Source organism: Cavia porcellus, unplaced genomic scaffold (genome assembly GCF_034190915.1).
Source record: "Cavia porcellus strain 051 isolate PalLab524CR breed Dunkin Hartley unplaced genomic scaffold, mCavPor4.1 scaffold_53, whole genome shotgun sequence".
Taxonomy (NCBI): domain Eukaryota; kingdom Metazoa; phylum Chordata; class Mammalia; order Rodentia; family Caviidae; genus Cavia; species Cavia porcellus.
Window position 1 is genome coordinate 2,073,877 of NW_026947536.1, and position 17,048 is coordinate 2,090,924.

The following is a 17,048-nucleotide window of genomic DNA, read 5'->3' on the forward strand; positions in this document are numbered from 1 at the left end:
GGTGGTTCTTTCTCCCATCAATTCGGTGAAATAGCTCAGCTATAAAACCTAAAAGTTCACAGGGTACCTTTTAGATGAGAAACCAAAATATAAATTGTGGAATGAAATGAAAGCGTTAATAAAGAAAAGTAAGACAGACCATATGGAAAAGGGAACTGCAGGTTAAGGACAGAAGGGAGATTGTGATGGGGAAACATATCAGAATGATCTGTATGTGATACACATATGTACCCATGCCCAAAGTGAAGGTAAACATTCCGTGTTTCAAAAGGTACCACATTTTAAGATTTCCAAACGTGTACCAGTCTTTTGGGAATGGTTGTTTTCAACATGTCTTACAAGGCCATTCTGTTAATTCACGGTAAGAATTTCTTAGAAGGCATTAAAAACAGAATTTGACATTAATGCAGTCATAAAACTGAGACCCATTTCACTGTGAGTGTTTCTTTTTTTATTTAATGTAAGAAAAGACTAAAAAAAACAAAATAAGTAGAAATGATACCACTTTCAAAGTGAAAATAAACAGTAAGATATATAAAGACAATGATTACATATGCTACTCATAGAAATACTTAATGAAATACAAAAGTGAAACTTATGAAGTGGGGATACACAGCGAGACTGCAAACAGTTTTGTTCAACTCTGCCATAAAAAATTAGTAATATGGTTATCAATCCTATATGTGATTTTTTTTACAGAAATGAAAAGCTAGGGAAATCCTATGGACATACATCTTGGAATCAGTGTAAAGAAGTATTCCTTTGTACTGCAGAAGGTAATGTGAATGTGAAAGAAGCAGAAACACACCACAATATTCAGATCCATGAAAAATATTGCAGTGGAGAGAAATCCTATGTATGTCAGCAATGTGGAAAAGGGTTCACCAAATCTGGACACTGTAAGCAACATGACATAATTCACACTGGAGAGAAACCCTATGTATGTAAGAAATGTGGGAAGGCTTTTAACACAAGGGGACATTTTAAGAAACACGAAAGAATTCACACTGGAGATAAACCCTATGTATGTAAGCAATGTGGCAAAGCTTTTAACACAAGGGGATATTTTAAGAAACATGAAAGAATTCACACTGGAGAGAAACCCTATGTATGTAAGCAATGTGGCAAAGCTTTGAACACACAGGCAAGTTGTAAAATACATGAAAGAATTCACACTGGAGAGAAACCCTACGTATGTAAGCAATGTGGGAAAGCTTTTACCCGACATGGACATTGTAAGCGACATGAAAGAATTCACACTGGAGAGAAACCCTATGTATGTAAGCAATGTGGGAAAGCTTTTAACAGATGGGGAGGTTGTAAGAATCATGAAATAATTCACACTGGAGAGAAACCCTATGTATGTAAGCAGTGTGGAAAAGGTTTTACCAATTCTGTACATCGTATGCAACATGAAAGAATTCACACTGGAGAGAGACCATATGTATGTAAGCAATGTGGGAAAGCTTTTAACACACGGGGAGATTGTAAGAAACATGAAAGAATTCACACTGGAGAGAAACCCTATGCAAGTAAGCAATGTGGGAAAGCTTTTACCCGACATGGACATTGTAAGCGACATGAAAGAATTCACACTGGAGAGAAACCCTATGTATGTAAGCAATGTGGGAAAGCTTTTACCCAACATGGACATTGTAAGCGACATGAAAGAATTCACACTGGAGAGAAACCTTATGTATGTAAGCAATGTGGGAAAGCTTTTAACAGATGGAGAGGTTGTAAGAATCATGAAAGAATTCACACTGGAGAGAAACCCTATGTATGTAAGCAGTGTGGAAAAGGTTTTACCAACTCTGGACATCGTATGCAACATGAAAGAATTCACACTGGAGAGAGGCCATATGTATGTAAGCAATGTGGGAAAGCTTTTAACACACGGGGAGATTGTAAGAAACATGAAAGAATTCACACTGGAGAGAAACCCTATGCATGTAAGCAATGTGGGAAAGCTTTTAACACACGGGGAGATTGTAAGAAACATGAAAGAATTCACACTGGAGAGAAACCCTATGTATGTAAGCAATGTGGGAAAGCTTTTACCCGACATGGACATTGTAAGCGACATGAAAGAATTCACACTGGGGAGAAACCCTATGTATGTAAGCAATGTGGGAAAGCTTTTACCCGACATGGACATTGTAAGCAACATGAAAGAATTCACACTGGAGAGAAACCATATGTATGTAAGCAATGCGGGAAAGATTTTAACAAAAATGGACAGTGTAAGGTACATGAAAGAATTCACACTGGATAGAAACCATATGTATGTAAGCAATGTGGGAAAGCTTTTACCCAACATGGACATTGTAAGCGACATGAAAGAATTCACACTGGAGAGAAACCTTATGTATGTAAGCAATGTGGGAAAGCTTTTACCCAACATGGACATTGTAAGCGACATGAAAGAATTCACACTGGAGAGAAACCTTATGTATGTAAGCAATGTGGGAAAGCTTTTAACAGACGGGGAGGTTGTAAGAATCATGAAAGAATTCACACTGGAGAGAAACCCTATGTATGCAAGCAGTGTGGAAAAGGTTTTACCAATTCTGTACATCGTATGCAACATGAAAGAATTCACACTGGAGAGAGACCATATGTATGTAAGCAATGTGGGAAAGCTTTTAACACACAGGGAGATTGTAAGAAACATGAAAGAATTCACACTGGAGAGAAACCCTATGTATGTAAGCAATGTGGGAAAGCTTTTACCACACCTGGACGTTGTAAGGATCATGAAAGAATTCACACTGGTGAGAAACCATATGTATGTAAGCAATGTGGGAAAGCTTTTACCCGACATGGACATTGTAAGCAACATGAAAGAATTCACACTGGAGAGAAACCCTATGTATGTAAGCAATGTGGGAAAGATTTTAACACACATGGACAGTGTAAGGTACATGAAAGAATTCACACTGGTGAGAAACCATATGTATGTAAACAATGTGGGAAAGATTTTACCCGACATGGATATTGTAAGCAACATGAAAGTTCATATTCAAGATAAAACCAGTGTATATAAGCATCATGAGAATTTTTGACCACAATTACATATTGCATAATGCATGAAAAACTTCACACTGGGCAGAAAACTTATATATCTAAGGAATGTGGGAAAGGTTTCAGCAGAAATGCTCATTGTCCAATACATGAAAAAATTTACCCTGTTGAGAAACCCTGTTTATGTGAAGAATGTGGGAAAGCTTTCACCACACATGGATTTTGTAAAATACATCAATGACTCCACACTGGTCGAGAAACCCTATACATGTAACAATGTGGCAAAGCTTTTACCACATACAGTCATTGCAAAACAGATGAAACAATTCACAGTGGGATGAATCACTGGCTACGTAAGCAAGTGGAGACACTTTCAGCATCCAAATTGTAAGTGAAATACATGAAGAAACTCACACAAGAGATAAATCGTATGTGTTATGGGAATACTCTCATCACACATGATCATTGTTACATAGCTGAAAGAGCTCACTGGATCCTATGTGTATTAACAGTGTGGAACATATGGCAATCCATATTTATTGTTAAATACATAGAAAAAGCAGCACTCTTCAGATAGTTTAGATCTAAGTTTATTTTAAAAATTCCAAGTAGACCTGAAGAAATAATCAATACAGAAGTTTGATGTCAATATTTCTTCACGATTTTCCAGAAATGACAAATCTGAAGTGGAGCTCTATTCAAGTACACATTTTGTATGGGTTTCAGTTAATCACTTATACCTCTTTAGATTTTTTAATGTGTCTGTGCTTCAACATGGCATCTTGTAATTAAACATGGTAAACTGAAATGGGCTTTTTACTTTCAAGTATGGATAGTGTCTATGTACTTAACATTTTGTCTTTAAAACTTAATTTTCATATTTTTGTGAATTTTTATTTAAAGAAAAAAACCAAAAAGTGTAGAAATAATACAGAATTTCTGAAAAATAAACAATAAGAAATCACTAGTGATTAATTACATATTGTCATCTTAGAGGTAATTGTTCAAGTTACAAAATTAAAGTATACAAAGTGATATTCAAATAATGACACTGCGAACAATTTACCTCAGTGATCCAAAAAAACTTATTAATATGCTTATCTGTTCTACAAACTTGTTTTTTTATCTTAAAGATGGTAAAGTTAAACATGACAAAACAGAACAGTTCATAAGGAAACAAGTTAAGGAAACAGGTTTCAAAGCAAGTCCACTGAGATGTTCATTGTCTATCTTACTGTCTCTAGTTTTCTTCAAAATAGTTGTTCCCATCTTCACAAGCATTGAATATATACTGAACATTATAGAACTAATCAAATAATTACAGGATGATGCAGGCTTTTTTGAACTTCAAGACTGATGTTGGGGAAGTTGATAATGATTACCATAATGTGTCTCGTTCTCTTCATAGTAGATGTCTTTATTTTTATGTATGCTGAAACTGAACATAAGACACTAAACTACTATCACTCTGAACAGTGAATAATAGTATCCTGAGAAGGAGAAAGGTGAGGAATTGCCTAAAAAAAGAAGGCAGAGGAAATTGTTAAAAGTGTATCAGGATTTAAAAGCTACAGTAGTTCTATTGCTCTGTTTAGTTTGATTATATTTTGTTCTGGTCTGTCTACTCATATTAGATTTGAGGGCACAGAGAGGTAACCCAAAAATAGCAGGTTATACCATGATGGTAACTGTCCTTAATTTCCTATTAACTAAAACTGAAACCCTGTATTACTTACATTGTCTTACTATGACTGATCTTATTGGAAGCAGGTTTGTTTGAATGTCATTTGGCCTTGACTGATTTTATTCACATTTGGTATGCTTGCTGGTATCAAGTCCAAGAGTAGAGGCCACTACTCTGAAGATGATAAGATGTGAAAGATATATATTGGGGGGATGGGGATTTAGCTCAGTGGCTTAAGCCCCTGCCTGGCAAGTGTTAGGTAATCAGTTTGATCCCCAGTACCAAAAAATAAATAAAAGATATAATTTCCAGGTTTAATTTTTTTATTTAAAGAGAAAAAAAAGAACATAAAAAACAAAGCAGTAAAAGGGTACAAATCATACAGAATTTCAAGAAAAAATACAGTAAGAAATCACTAGTTAATAGGTTACATATTGTCTTCGTAGAAACAGTTGTCCAAATTATAAAATTAAAGCATATAAAGTGAACATTCCTACAGCGAGATTCCAGACAGTTGCATTCAATGAACCAACAAAGCTCAGTAATATGGTTTTCCTTCCTATACACTCAAACAGGCAATTATATCTCTTAGACTACCTTCCTTTCCTCTTTTCTTCACAATTACATTTACACTTTTGGGGGTTTTTTTACTCCCATAGCTCTTATTACTTTTTTTGAAGAGAATAAAACCTCAAGTGAGTTAAAAAAAAACAGAGTTGGTTAGAACATATGGATGGGCATAGTACTTGATGCAAAAATAGAATATCAGGTGATCAAAAATGGTTACCATTGTGCCTCTTGTTATTTTTTTAAAAAGTTGCTATATCATCAGGTATAATAGAATTGATCAAAACAGTACAGAACAAGACCAATAAAATCTACACTGGAGACCTTATAGTATTTCAAAAGAAGATAATAGTCAAACCATAATGGGCATCATAGTAAATCTTATTGCCTACAAAGTGGTTGCCTATACCCCAAACTTGATACTATCAAACAAAATAGAATATAGTAAAATCAGGCAGAACAAGATGGGGAGAGCAATACTGGGGTTAAAATCAGGTTAATAGGAAAACAAAAAAGTTACTATAATATATCCCGCTATTTTTTAATTTAGTTTTATTTTAATTGAAATAAAAATAAGAAAACATAGAATAACTTTTTAAAAGGGTGGAGATCGAGATAAAAGAGACATTGTCATAGAACAACACAGGTCAGAACTGCACAATTAAAGCATTTTGTTTCACCACCAGATAATCTAACATAATATTAGTCACCATAGTGCCTCTTTCCTTGAATTGTTTGAGTATAATGTCGTATACTATAGAATCAATCATATCAAGACAGTGTGAAGCCATTCAAGAGAATGAAAGAATTACAGGCTATTTAGAGCCAGTTAACAGAAAATGGACAACGATTTCTATATTATCTCTTTGCCTGTGAAAATTTTTATTTATACTATCACATACAGTAAAATATATTAAGATACAACATGTTAAAACCAGTGGTAACATGTACAACAGCTTGATGGGAGTTCCAAAGAAGATGATATTAAATCAGGACTAGCTTTTATGATGTGTTATTTTCTTCAGAATAGCTATTCATACTATCAGTGATACTAAAATCGAAAAACCCAGGGTAAAACCATTGCACTTAATACCATGTTGATTGTACTACAGTTGCTTTGTAGTATAACTTCAAGTCAGGGATTGTGGTACCTCCTGCCTTGCTTTTGCTGCTTCTAACTGTCCTTGCTATTCTAGGTTTCTTCTCATCCCACAGGAATTTTAGGGATGATTTCTCAAGTTCTATGAGGTATGTTGATGGTATTTTTATCGGGATTGCATTGCACTTAATAATGAGTGAAAACATTATATGGATTCAAACCAATATGATTGGGTATCATGATTACTACATACTTCTATGTATTATCATTTTTTATACTAGGAAATATATTCAGTATTTATACATGTGAGTTTGATTTATTTCACTTATGAGTATGGTCTCAATCTGCATCTATTTATTTATATGTCAATGTGATCATTCTTTATAGCTGAGTAGTACTCCATTGTATAAAAACACCATAACTTTTTTATCCATTACCCAGTTGATGGACACTTAGGTTGTTTCCAAGATCTGGCTATTACAAACTGTGCTGCTATAAAAATGGGTGCACATATATCACTGCGGAATGATGCTTTCAGTTCTTCTGTGAATATGCCTATAAGTAGAATAGCTGGGTCAAAAGGTGCTTCCAGTCCCAGCTTTCTGAGAAATCTCCAGACTGATCTCCACAATGGTTGCACCAGTCTACACTCCCAAAAACAGTGCAGAAGAGTTCCTTTTTCCCAACAGCATCTCTGACATGTGTTGTTGGTAGTTTTCTTGATCTTGTCCATTCTTTCAAGAGTGAGATGAAATCTCAGTGTGGTTCTAATTTGAATTTCTATAATGACCATTGATGGTGAACATTTTTTCATGTATTTATTTGTCATTTGTATTTCTTCATCTCAAAATTGTTTATTCATCTCAGATGCTCATTTTTGGATTGGGTCTTTGAATTTTGGTGGTCTCATTTTTTAAAATGCTTTATATGTTATAGACAGAAGACCTCTGTCTGAGGGGCAGTTCACTAAGACTTTTTCCTAGTTTGTGGGTTTTCTTTTCACTATACTGGAAATTTCTTTTGATGTGCAGAAACTTTTTTATAAGAGGTGATCCCAGTTATTGATTCTGGGAAGCATTTCCCATGCGGTTTGAGTCCTGTTCATCAATTCTCTACCTACTCCTATGTCTTCAAGGTTTTTACCCAATTTGTCTTCCCATAGATTTAGTGTTTCTGTTTTAATATTTAGATCTTTGATCCATTTAGATTTTATTTTAGTACATGGTGATAGGCATGGGTCTAGTTTTAGTTTTAGGCATATGGAGAGCCAGTTTTTCACCACCATTTATTAAAGAGAATGTGATTCTTCCAGTGAACATGTTTGGCCCATTTATCAAAGATAAGGCAGTTGAGTGTGTTTGTAGTTGTGGTTGTATCTTCTCATCTATTCCACTGATCTTCAGCTCTGTTTCGATTCCAGTAGCATGTTGATTTTATTACAGTTGCTTTGTAGTATAACTTCAAGTCAGGGATTGTGGTACCTCCTGCCTTGCTTTTGCTGCTTCTAACTGTCCTTGCTATTGTAGGTTTCTTCTCATTCCAGATGAATTTTAGGGTGATTTCTCAAGTTCTATGAGGTATGTTGATGGTATTTTTATCGGGATTACATAGCATCTATATAAAAGTTTTGGGAGAATGGCCATTTTCACAATATTTATTCTTCCTATCCATGAGTAAGGGATGTCTTTCCTTTTTTTGAGATCAACTTCAATTTCATTTTTCAGTGTGTTATAATTTTCCCTGTGTAGGTCTTTCACTTCTTTCATGAGAGTAATTCCTAAATATTTCATTTTTTTGGTTGCTAGTGTGAAGGGTGTGGCCTCTCTTATTTCTCTCTCTGTGACTTTGTTTGTTAGTGTATAGGAATGTTATTGATTTTTGAGTATTGATTCTATCCAGCTACATTACTGAATTTATTATATCTAGGAGTCTTTCAATAGAGCTTCGGGGATCTTCTATATAAAGTATCATGTCATCTGCAAATAATGATAATTTAACTTCTTCTTTTCCTATATTTAAGCCTTTTATTTCTCTCTTGTCTAATTGCTCTGCCCAGTATTATCAGTAGTATATTAAATAGGAGCTGTGAAAGGGACATCCTTGTCTTGTGCCTGATTTTAAAGTAAAGGCCTTTAATTTTTGACAATTTAGTATGGTACTGGCTGTTGTTTTGTCATTGCTGGCCTTAATTATATTGAGGTAAGGACCATCTAATCTAATCTTCTGCAAGGCTCTTATCATAAATGAATGTTGGACCTTATCAAAAGCCTTTTCTGTATCTATAGGAATGATCATGTGATTATAACTTTTGGCTCTATTGATATGGTGTATTACATTTATTGATTTACATATATTAAACAATCTCTGCATGCCTGAGATGAATCCCCCTTCATCATGATATATGATCTTGTTGATTTGCTGCATCCTATTTGCCAAAATTTTAATGAGGATTTTTGCATCCTCCTTCATTAGGCAGATTGGTCTGTAGTTCTCTTTCTCAGTTGGGTCCTCCTCTGATTTTTGTACTAGAGTAATATTTGCTTCTAGGAACAATTTATGAAGGATTGCTTCCCTTTCCATTTCATTGAAGAGTTTGCGGAGTGTTGGCATTAGGTCTTCTTTATATTTCTTGTAGAATTCTTCAGTGAATCCGTCTGGGCCTGGGCTCTTCTTTGTAAGTAATGATTTTATTATGTTTTCAATTTCATTAATAGAATTTGGGTTATTCAGTAGTTTTACATCTTCATGACCTAGCTGTGGTACTTCATATGCTTTAGGAATCTGTCTATTTCCTCTGTGTTATAAAACTTTGAGAGTAGAAGTTTTTGAAATAGGTGTTGATGATCTTCTGTATTTCAATAGGGTCTGTAGTAATTTCACCTCTTTTATTCCTTATTGCTTGCATTTGAACTTTTTCTTCCATTTTTTAAATGAGGTTGGCTAGGGGCTTTTCAATTTTATTTATTCTTTCAAAGAACCAGGTCTTTGATTCATTGATTTTTTGGATTGTTTTTTTAGTCTCTATTGCATTGATTTCTGCTTTGATATTTATAATTTCTTCTTTTCTTTTGGCTTTGGGCTTGACTTGCTCTTCTTTTTCTAGATGTTTGAGGTATAACATCAGGTTATTTATTTGTATTCATTCTGTTTTCCTAATGTGGGAACTCGTGCAATAAATTTTCCTCAGAGGACAGCTTTCATTGCATCACACAGATTCTGGTACATTGTATTTGTGTTTCCATTTGTTTGTAGGTATTGTTTAATTTCTTCTTTAATTTCCTCTGTGACTCACTGATTCCTCAAGAGTGTTATTCTGTTTCCATGTGTTTGTGGGATTTTTGCAGTATCTTTTATCATTAATTTCTAATTTCATAGTGGTATGGTCTGGTAGCATGCAAGGGATACTTTCAACCCTTTAGCATTTATTTAAATATGCTCTGTGAATTAACATATGGTCTATTTTAGAGAATGACCCATGTAATACTGAGAAGAATGTGTATTCTGTTGTTGTTGGGTAGAATACACTGTATATGTCTATTAAGTCCATTTATTCACAGGTGCGATTCAGTTCTTTTATTTCTTTGCTCATTTTCTGTCTGGTTGATCTGTCCATTGGTGTCAGTGGTGTGTTAAGATCTCCTGTTAGAATTGTGTTACTACTAATTTGATTTTTCATTTTTGTTAGTACTTGTTTTATATAATTGGGTGCTCTGGAGTTTGGTGCATGTAAATTTAAGATAGTTTTCTCTTCCTCTTGGAGTTTTCCCCTAAGCACTATGTAGTGACCTTCTTCATCCCTTCTGATCATTATTGGCTTGACTTGCTGGCCTTGGCAGGAAACCACGGGTTCTACATCAGGTTTGATTATTAACTGCTTTCACATCCTACAACATCTTCAAAGTTGCGTATTTATAAAAATAGCTATATAATGTTATGCTTACTTGTATAGTCCCTGATGATGTAGACAATTCTATTGAAAATAACAAGAGAAAGCATAGTAAGTAGTGTATATCACCTAATATTGTGGTCTTATATCTCTCTTTCATATCATGATTTTCTAGGAATTTGTTTTGTTGTCTTATTTTGATCTGTTTTCCCCCATAACACAGAAAGGATAGATACACACATAGAAATTCACACATCGGAAGAATTTCAAACCTATTTATTTAAACAAATAATATAATGCATAATGTAATGAACAGATACTCTGAAGAAGTGACACTAAGAAACCCAATGCTAATTCTGCAGCATTATGATATAAAATTGAGCAATACTATTATTCACTGTTCAGAGTGATATTAGTCTAGTCTCTAATTTTTTGGGGAATTGTAATTTTAACATGGCGTTGTTTTAATCTTTTGATGCACATGCTTCATTTTCTCTTTCATAAATAATGTTCCTGAAGTTGAGGCAATATTTGGCATTAAGATATACATTTGTAGAGGCTTGGAGTATGTGTTTTTGACAAAGTTGTGTTCTTTTTCACATAACTTATACATTAATGAATGTTATGTTTTCCAAGTGGAGACAAGACATCTGCTGATTTCCTAACATCACTGGATATTATACCATGTAAATTATGTTGCCTGATTTTGTTTCTCAGTGGAGCCAATATTTGTCATTTAAGTAAACCTTTGTTTTTCTAACCATCAGAATTTTACTTGTTATGTTTATATTACATCTTTATTTGCTAGTAAAGTTTCCCCACATGTACCAAATGTAAACCATACTACTGTGAATTTCTGATTGTGCCATACTGATAGAATCATAACTTGTCTCCAATAGCACATCACAATATATATATCAATATCTCCAGAAATTATAAAATTTGGCATGATTTATGAGTAACCATACTTTGAAATCAATTTTTTTAAATAGGGGTTGTTTTGGGGGAAAATGTTGTTATTGGATGTATCATGCAAATGCCTTTATTTCATTCCTTGATGCTGTGAATGCATTATATATTTTGTAATTATTACTGTTTTTTCCTAAAATACAGAAGTAATGGCATGAAGGGAAACCTAAATTTTGAGCTGTCAACACAGTAAAAAGTAAATTTGCTAAATTAAGATTCAGATTGTGTTCTGTTTTACTGAATTGTGAATTTATACAATGGCATATCACTTTATTTATAATGACCAGTGCATGATGTTTGTGGTGTGTACTGATTATCTTTAATCACGTACACTGGGCCATGAGTCCCAGTTGGTTTCCTGTGGCCTGTGGTTTTCACTTCCATTTTAACATTCATGTAATTTGTAACGTGTTTAATGCAGTGTTCTTGAATACAAAATATGCTTAGGAATTATGTTGTTAAAAACAGTGGTGTCATGAAGACACAAGTGATAATTGCATTAAATACCCCTAACCCAGTGAAGATAGCTTGCCCAAGTCTCAATTATCCTTGGGAAAATAAATTACTCACCTCTTATGTAATCACCACTAAAACTATATCTATTTTGTACCTGAAGAACCTGATATACTTCACAAAGTAAAAGACACTGTGAAGTACATTGTCAGCCTCTATGCACTACAGCATGTGGCCAGATCCCCTGCAGCATATTTCTGCTTAGCATTAATGGGAATATTTGGAGTTTGTATTACAGCTAATAATAGAATACTGAATCTATAAGACATATATCCTGAGTACATGCACTTTCTCATTTTACCATGAAAGTAAATCTTGCTGGTCCTGTTGATGCATGCTTGTAGTCCTAGCACCTCAGCAGGCTTAAATTAGTGGAAGAGGAAGTTGAGTCTAACCTACACAATTAGAGTGGCTTGTCTCAAAATATATCTTCAAGTTCTGCAGATGTTGCTTAGTGCTTTAGATCTCCTCCTTTTCTTCCCCAGCATCAACATTTTTTAGTACTCACAATTGCACATCAGTAGTTGTCCTTTTATTGGTTGGCCATGTAGCAGTTATTCCGGAGAATCACTTGTGAAACACATTTGTTTTTGCAGTGACCATCATGAGCATCATTTGGGCAGTTGTCAATTTAACCCATTCATTCTTGTATTGAATACAGTAGAATTTTCACTTGTATATTCCTTGCTATTTTATAAAAACTAACAAAAAGTATGCAATTTTTGATCATTTTGTATTTAAATAATTGAATTGGTAAGGAGTTACCTGTAAAGATTAGGCTAAAGATGATTTCTTTAGTTCAAGCATCAGGAGAGAATGAGATGGGATTATAATGGCTTTAAAGCTGATTTTGGGAGGAAATTGCTAGATGGTTTAGCAGAGTATGAAACAGTTGTTTTTATGCCTGCATTTGAAGTTTAAGGAAACAAGTACATTGAGGTCAATAATATAAATGTACGGTAGGGTAAAAGAATCACTACTGCAAATTGTGATTTTTCTTTTATTCAGGAAGTGTACTTTTTTGGTAATTTGTGCAGCAGTCTCAAATATGCCTCTATTGGAATAAAACATTGTGAAACATGAAAGAGCCACGCATTCCATGTTCTCAATGTATAGGTATTAAAAAACATTTTTTAATACTATTGCTGCTGTTTTGTGTAGAAAATAAGGTAGGGTGACAAAACAAGCAATAAGGACTTTGTAAGATTGTAATCCTCCTGCATAAACATAGAAGCCACAAAAAAGTCAAACCAAAAGGATGAAGAAATAAACTACAGAATGAGAGAAATTTTGCCTATTAATCCCTGACAGCTAACATGTAAAACCAATAGGAACATCCAAGGAATGCACATTTTTCAGAATATGTACAAATTGCCAAGAAATACTTGAAGAACTATTGAGCATTTTTGCACAATAAAGACATGCAAATAGGGACATCATTTCATTGCAGAGAGAACTAATCACCATAAGATCTAAAGAACATTCAGGAGATTACAGGAGAAAAGGAATTATTTAATCTTCTTTGTGGAAATGTAGCTAAGTAGTTCAACTACTACTAAATTCAATTTTTAAAGTATTCAGAAGACTAAAATTAGTAATTCTCATTAGTGCAGTGCTTCCTTTAGTGGGTCTCTTCCCCAAAGAGCTAAGGACATATTGGAGTGATTCATGCAGATTCCTGTTACTGCAGCAATAGTCATTTTTCTGTGGAGAGCAGCAGCAAACACTGCTCCATCACCACCAAATACCAATGACAAACAACAAATACTCACCAGTGTACTCCATTTGATAAATGATATGATATTTTATTGTGAAGTCAGCTGTGACTTAGGTTTTCCAGTAGACTACAGGTCAGTATAAACATGATAGTGATGCTAATGTCACAAGGCCATCACTAGTACACTATTACATTCATTAGATTTGATGTATTTATCTTTTTGAGGATGCATGTTGCTATGAAGTTCAGGCTGGCTTTGAGGTCACATTATAACCCAGAGTGGCCTCAAACAATTCTCCTTCCTTAGTGTCTCAAGTGCTGGGCTCCACACAAGAGCCACCAGGCCTAGTTTATATTTGGTATATTAAGTGCATATTCAGGATATTTTATTTCAACTGTTTTTGTTGTTAAAGTATTTCCATATTTTACTTCCAGCATTTGTAGAAACTTCGGCCTTATTGAGGTCATGATGTGCATATAAGCAGCCTCATGACATTGTCTGCTGGGTTCAGAGCTGTCAGTGTACTGCAGTGAAACATAGCTGTACATAACTGTTTCTTTTTCTACTTTCCTTAGAAAACATTTTTAAAATTTCCATGGATAATGAGAGGGTCAGTAACCCTGGCTAGAGTTTCATGCAAATGCTGACAGTTAAGTACAGTGTAGCACTGACCCGAAGATACTCTCTGTCATCTGAGAGTCTCTATAGTCCTTTCTGTACACACACTTTGTGCCTGAGCCAGCACCTGTTGTGGTTCCCAGAGTCTGCTGCAAGGCCATGGAACACATAGCTTTGTGACCGCCTCTAGACTGGTGTCCTATATGCCACTCTGCTGAGGCAGAGCACAGCTTCTGGCAGGAAGCCAGAGGCTCTGAGGCTCTGAGACAACACTGGTTTTTCTTTGTGAACACAGATAATATTATATTTCTGTAAGACAGACAGCTCTGTCCCATAATTCTACCCAGGAAGACAGAAGAGGAATCTGGAGACTGTGGATTAAACAGGGGTGCTGCCCCTCTGCTCTGCCAGCCCTGTCTTGGGTGGGAACCTGACAGTGGCCCAGGCTTGCATACCCCCCCCCCCCGGACCTGCACCTGCCCATGAAGATCTGCCCTCAAAGCATGTCAGACCCAGTCACACTTGACTTAGGGCAGGAATTGTGTAGGGGGATTCACAGTGGTAGTCAGGCCTTAATGTTACTCTGCTGGACTCAGTGAGTCTGAGTGGCTTGTGGCTGAATCTAGTAACACCTGTCCTGGTCTGTCTCCTGACTCTGGGTGCCAGAAGGCTGGGGACAGTGAGCCCTGTCCTTTAATGCCCTTGTCATTTGGCATTTGCCCACAATCATCCTGAAGGCTCTGGGATGAGTGAACCATTTTTTCAGCTATTCCCACATGGTCTACCTATGAAGGATCCTGAGGCTGGGGTCTCATGTCCTGGGAAAGCAGCCTAACTTGCTCCCTGCTCTCTGTCATGAGCCAACTACCTGTGAAGACCAACTGTCACCAGACCAAGGTGCCTGGTGACCTGAGCCTTCAGAGTTCTGTTTGGACCTATCGCCAAGGAAGTGAGGTCATGCACTGGGGTCCACAGTTTGGCCTACCTCTGTGATATCACCTTTCTTTTTGTTGTGGAACAAATCTATGTCCTCCCTAGAAACAACAAGTTAAAATGCTAGAAAACTGAGTATACTTTTAGACTTTGTTGCTCTTTGAAGATTTTCATGCAGCAAACATGTAGATGCTTCAGATGTGTCAGGCTGGGTGCCAAACACAAATGTCCATCCAAAGGATCCATTGTCTCGGAGGATGAAAGACACATTGTCTTCTGTTAAAAATTTGTCAAATGTTAGGATGACTTGTTTTGTTGGGCTTATGTTAGTTTCATTTCAGTTCCATTAGGAAGCAGAATACCCATAATAATTTTACCAAACAATGTGAAGGTCTCATGTTATAAACCCCATATATCCAGGGGTGGAGGATTCATAGCCAGTTTTACTCTCAATTGCTTAGGAATGATTATTTATTCATCCTTAGATGTTTAATTCAGCCATACACTGTAGTGCTCCAAACTCTGACTTCCTGAGAAGGGGGGACAGCAGGTGGTGAGTACAAGGGGAGGTGACATCATCACCCCATACAGATGAAGGACACATGTGCATCACTCCTGGGGAACTTGTCTCCTAGCTGCTGCTGTCACTTCCTTTCCTCACATCCCAATCAGACCATGGGCTTTGTGTCCCTGATGGGTAGTTTCCCTTTCCGAGAGGTGATGGTGCTGAGCTTTTCAGTGGTAATACTCTTTGGTTGGTCTCCTTGAAGCAGTGTTTCCATGCTGGGCTCTCTCTGTGCTGCCACCACCCACTATTATGTGGCTGAACCAAGCACATGCACCTGTCACCCATCTTGTGATGGCCTTTTTTAATGTTTTTGGGTCAGACTTCAAAAGGAAGCTGCCACACCCATTCTTACACAAGTATTTGAGTGGATACCGACATTTATTTCAAAGAAAATGCATCATATTGCTGGTGTATGGATAAATGAGAAATTCTTGCTGTATCTTTGGAAGCAGATGTTTAAAGCAGAGTTATGTGGTTCCTTTTTTATTTTGTTTTGTGATATTATGCTATACTATATTATGCTCTGTTATGTTATATTATGTTATATGTTGGTGAGGATTTTGACAGTCCTTCAGGGTGTTTTCAGTACTTTCTGATTTGGTTTTGTATAACCAACCTAATGAACTTTGAGAATATCAAAATCTTTGACGAGTTTTGTTTTGGAGAAAATTTAATGAGGAAAACACAATCAGGGATGTTGTTGCACACCTGTCATTTCAGGCCTCTGAAGGCTGAGGCAGAAATTTTGTGGTGAGTTTTAGGTCATCCTGGGCTACAAGGGAAGATCAAGGCCAGACTGAACTGCATAGCAAAACCCTGTCTGAAGAAAAAAGGAAAGAAGAAAGAGAGCAAAAAAAAAAAAAATAAGAGAGATAAAAATGAAAAGTCAAAAATAGACTTTGTAGTGAGAAATCTTTGTGAGTTTCTCTTGCATGAGTACTTTAGTCAGCACACCTAGCATAAGGTTTACCATCATGGAGACATTGAAGTGCTTCCAGGTGTTTGTACTCTTTCAATTTTTTAAGGCTTTTTACTTAGATGACGGCACATATGCTGCTGAATATATCCTCTTAGGTTTTGGGTAGTTCAGTATGAAGAGATTTTGATCATTCTGTTTTTTTTTTTCTGTCCTAAATTTGTATTTAGTGCCAGAATTTGAGCAAGGGATTACTATTTTTATTTTGAAATAATAATAAGAATCATATAAAGATACACTTTTGAAGTCTATAAAAAGATAAAATATGTATAGATTAATAGTGATTAATGTACCTTGTTCAGTGACTTCTGAGATTTCTTAAAGATCAATATTTTCATACATTTGTAAAAGCTTTGGTTTGGTACAAATTTAAAGACATGGTCTCACTAATTTTCTAAGTGTCCCAGGCTAGGCTTAAACCTTTCCTCATCATTCCTCCCTCTCCCAGAGTGCTGGGATTACAGGTGTATATTATCCTGAGTTGGCAGTTGGT

The 17,048-nt window shown here is 35.7% G+C and overlaps 1 protein-coding gene across 1 annotated transcript; it reads left to right on the forward strand.

The window, feature by feature from the left end:
- The first annotated feature begins 664 nt into the window (after positions 1–664).
- Positions 665–11,443, forward strand: LOC134475079 (zinc finger protein 709-like). Its single transcript, XM_063244453.1, has one exon. It carries the CDS (start codon positions 665–667, stop codon positions 2,273–2,275), a length of 1,611 nt encoding a protein of 536 aa, XP_063100523.1. The 3' UTR covers positions 2,276–11,443.
- The last annotated feature ends 5,605 nt before the right edge of the window (positions 11,444–17,048 follow it).

Excerpts from the sequence above, each read along its gene's own strand:
- LOC134475079 (XM_063244453.1), top strand. The coding sequence starts at position 665 with ATGGTTATCAATCCTATATGTGATTTTTTTTACAGAAATGAAAAGCTA.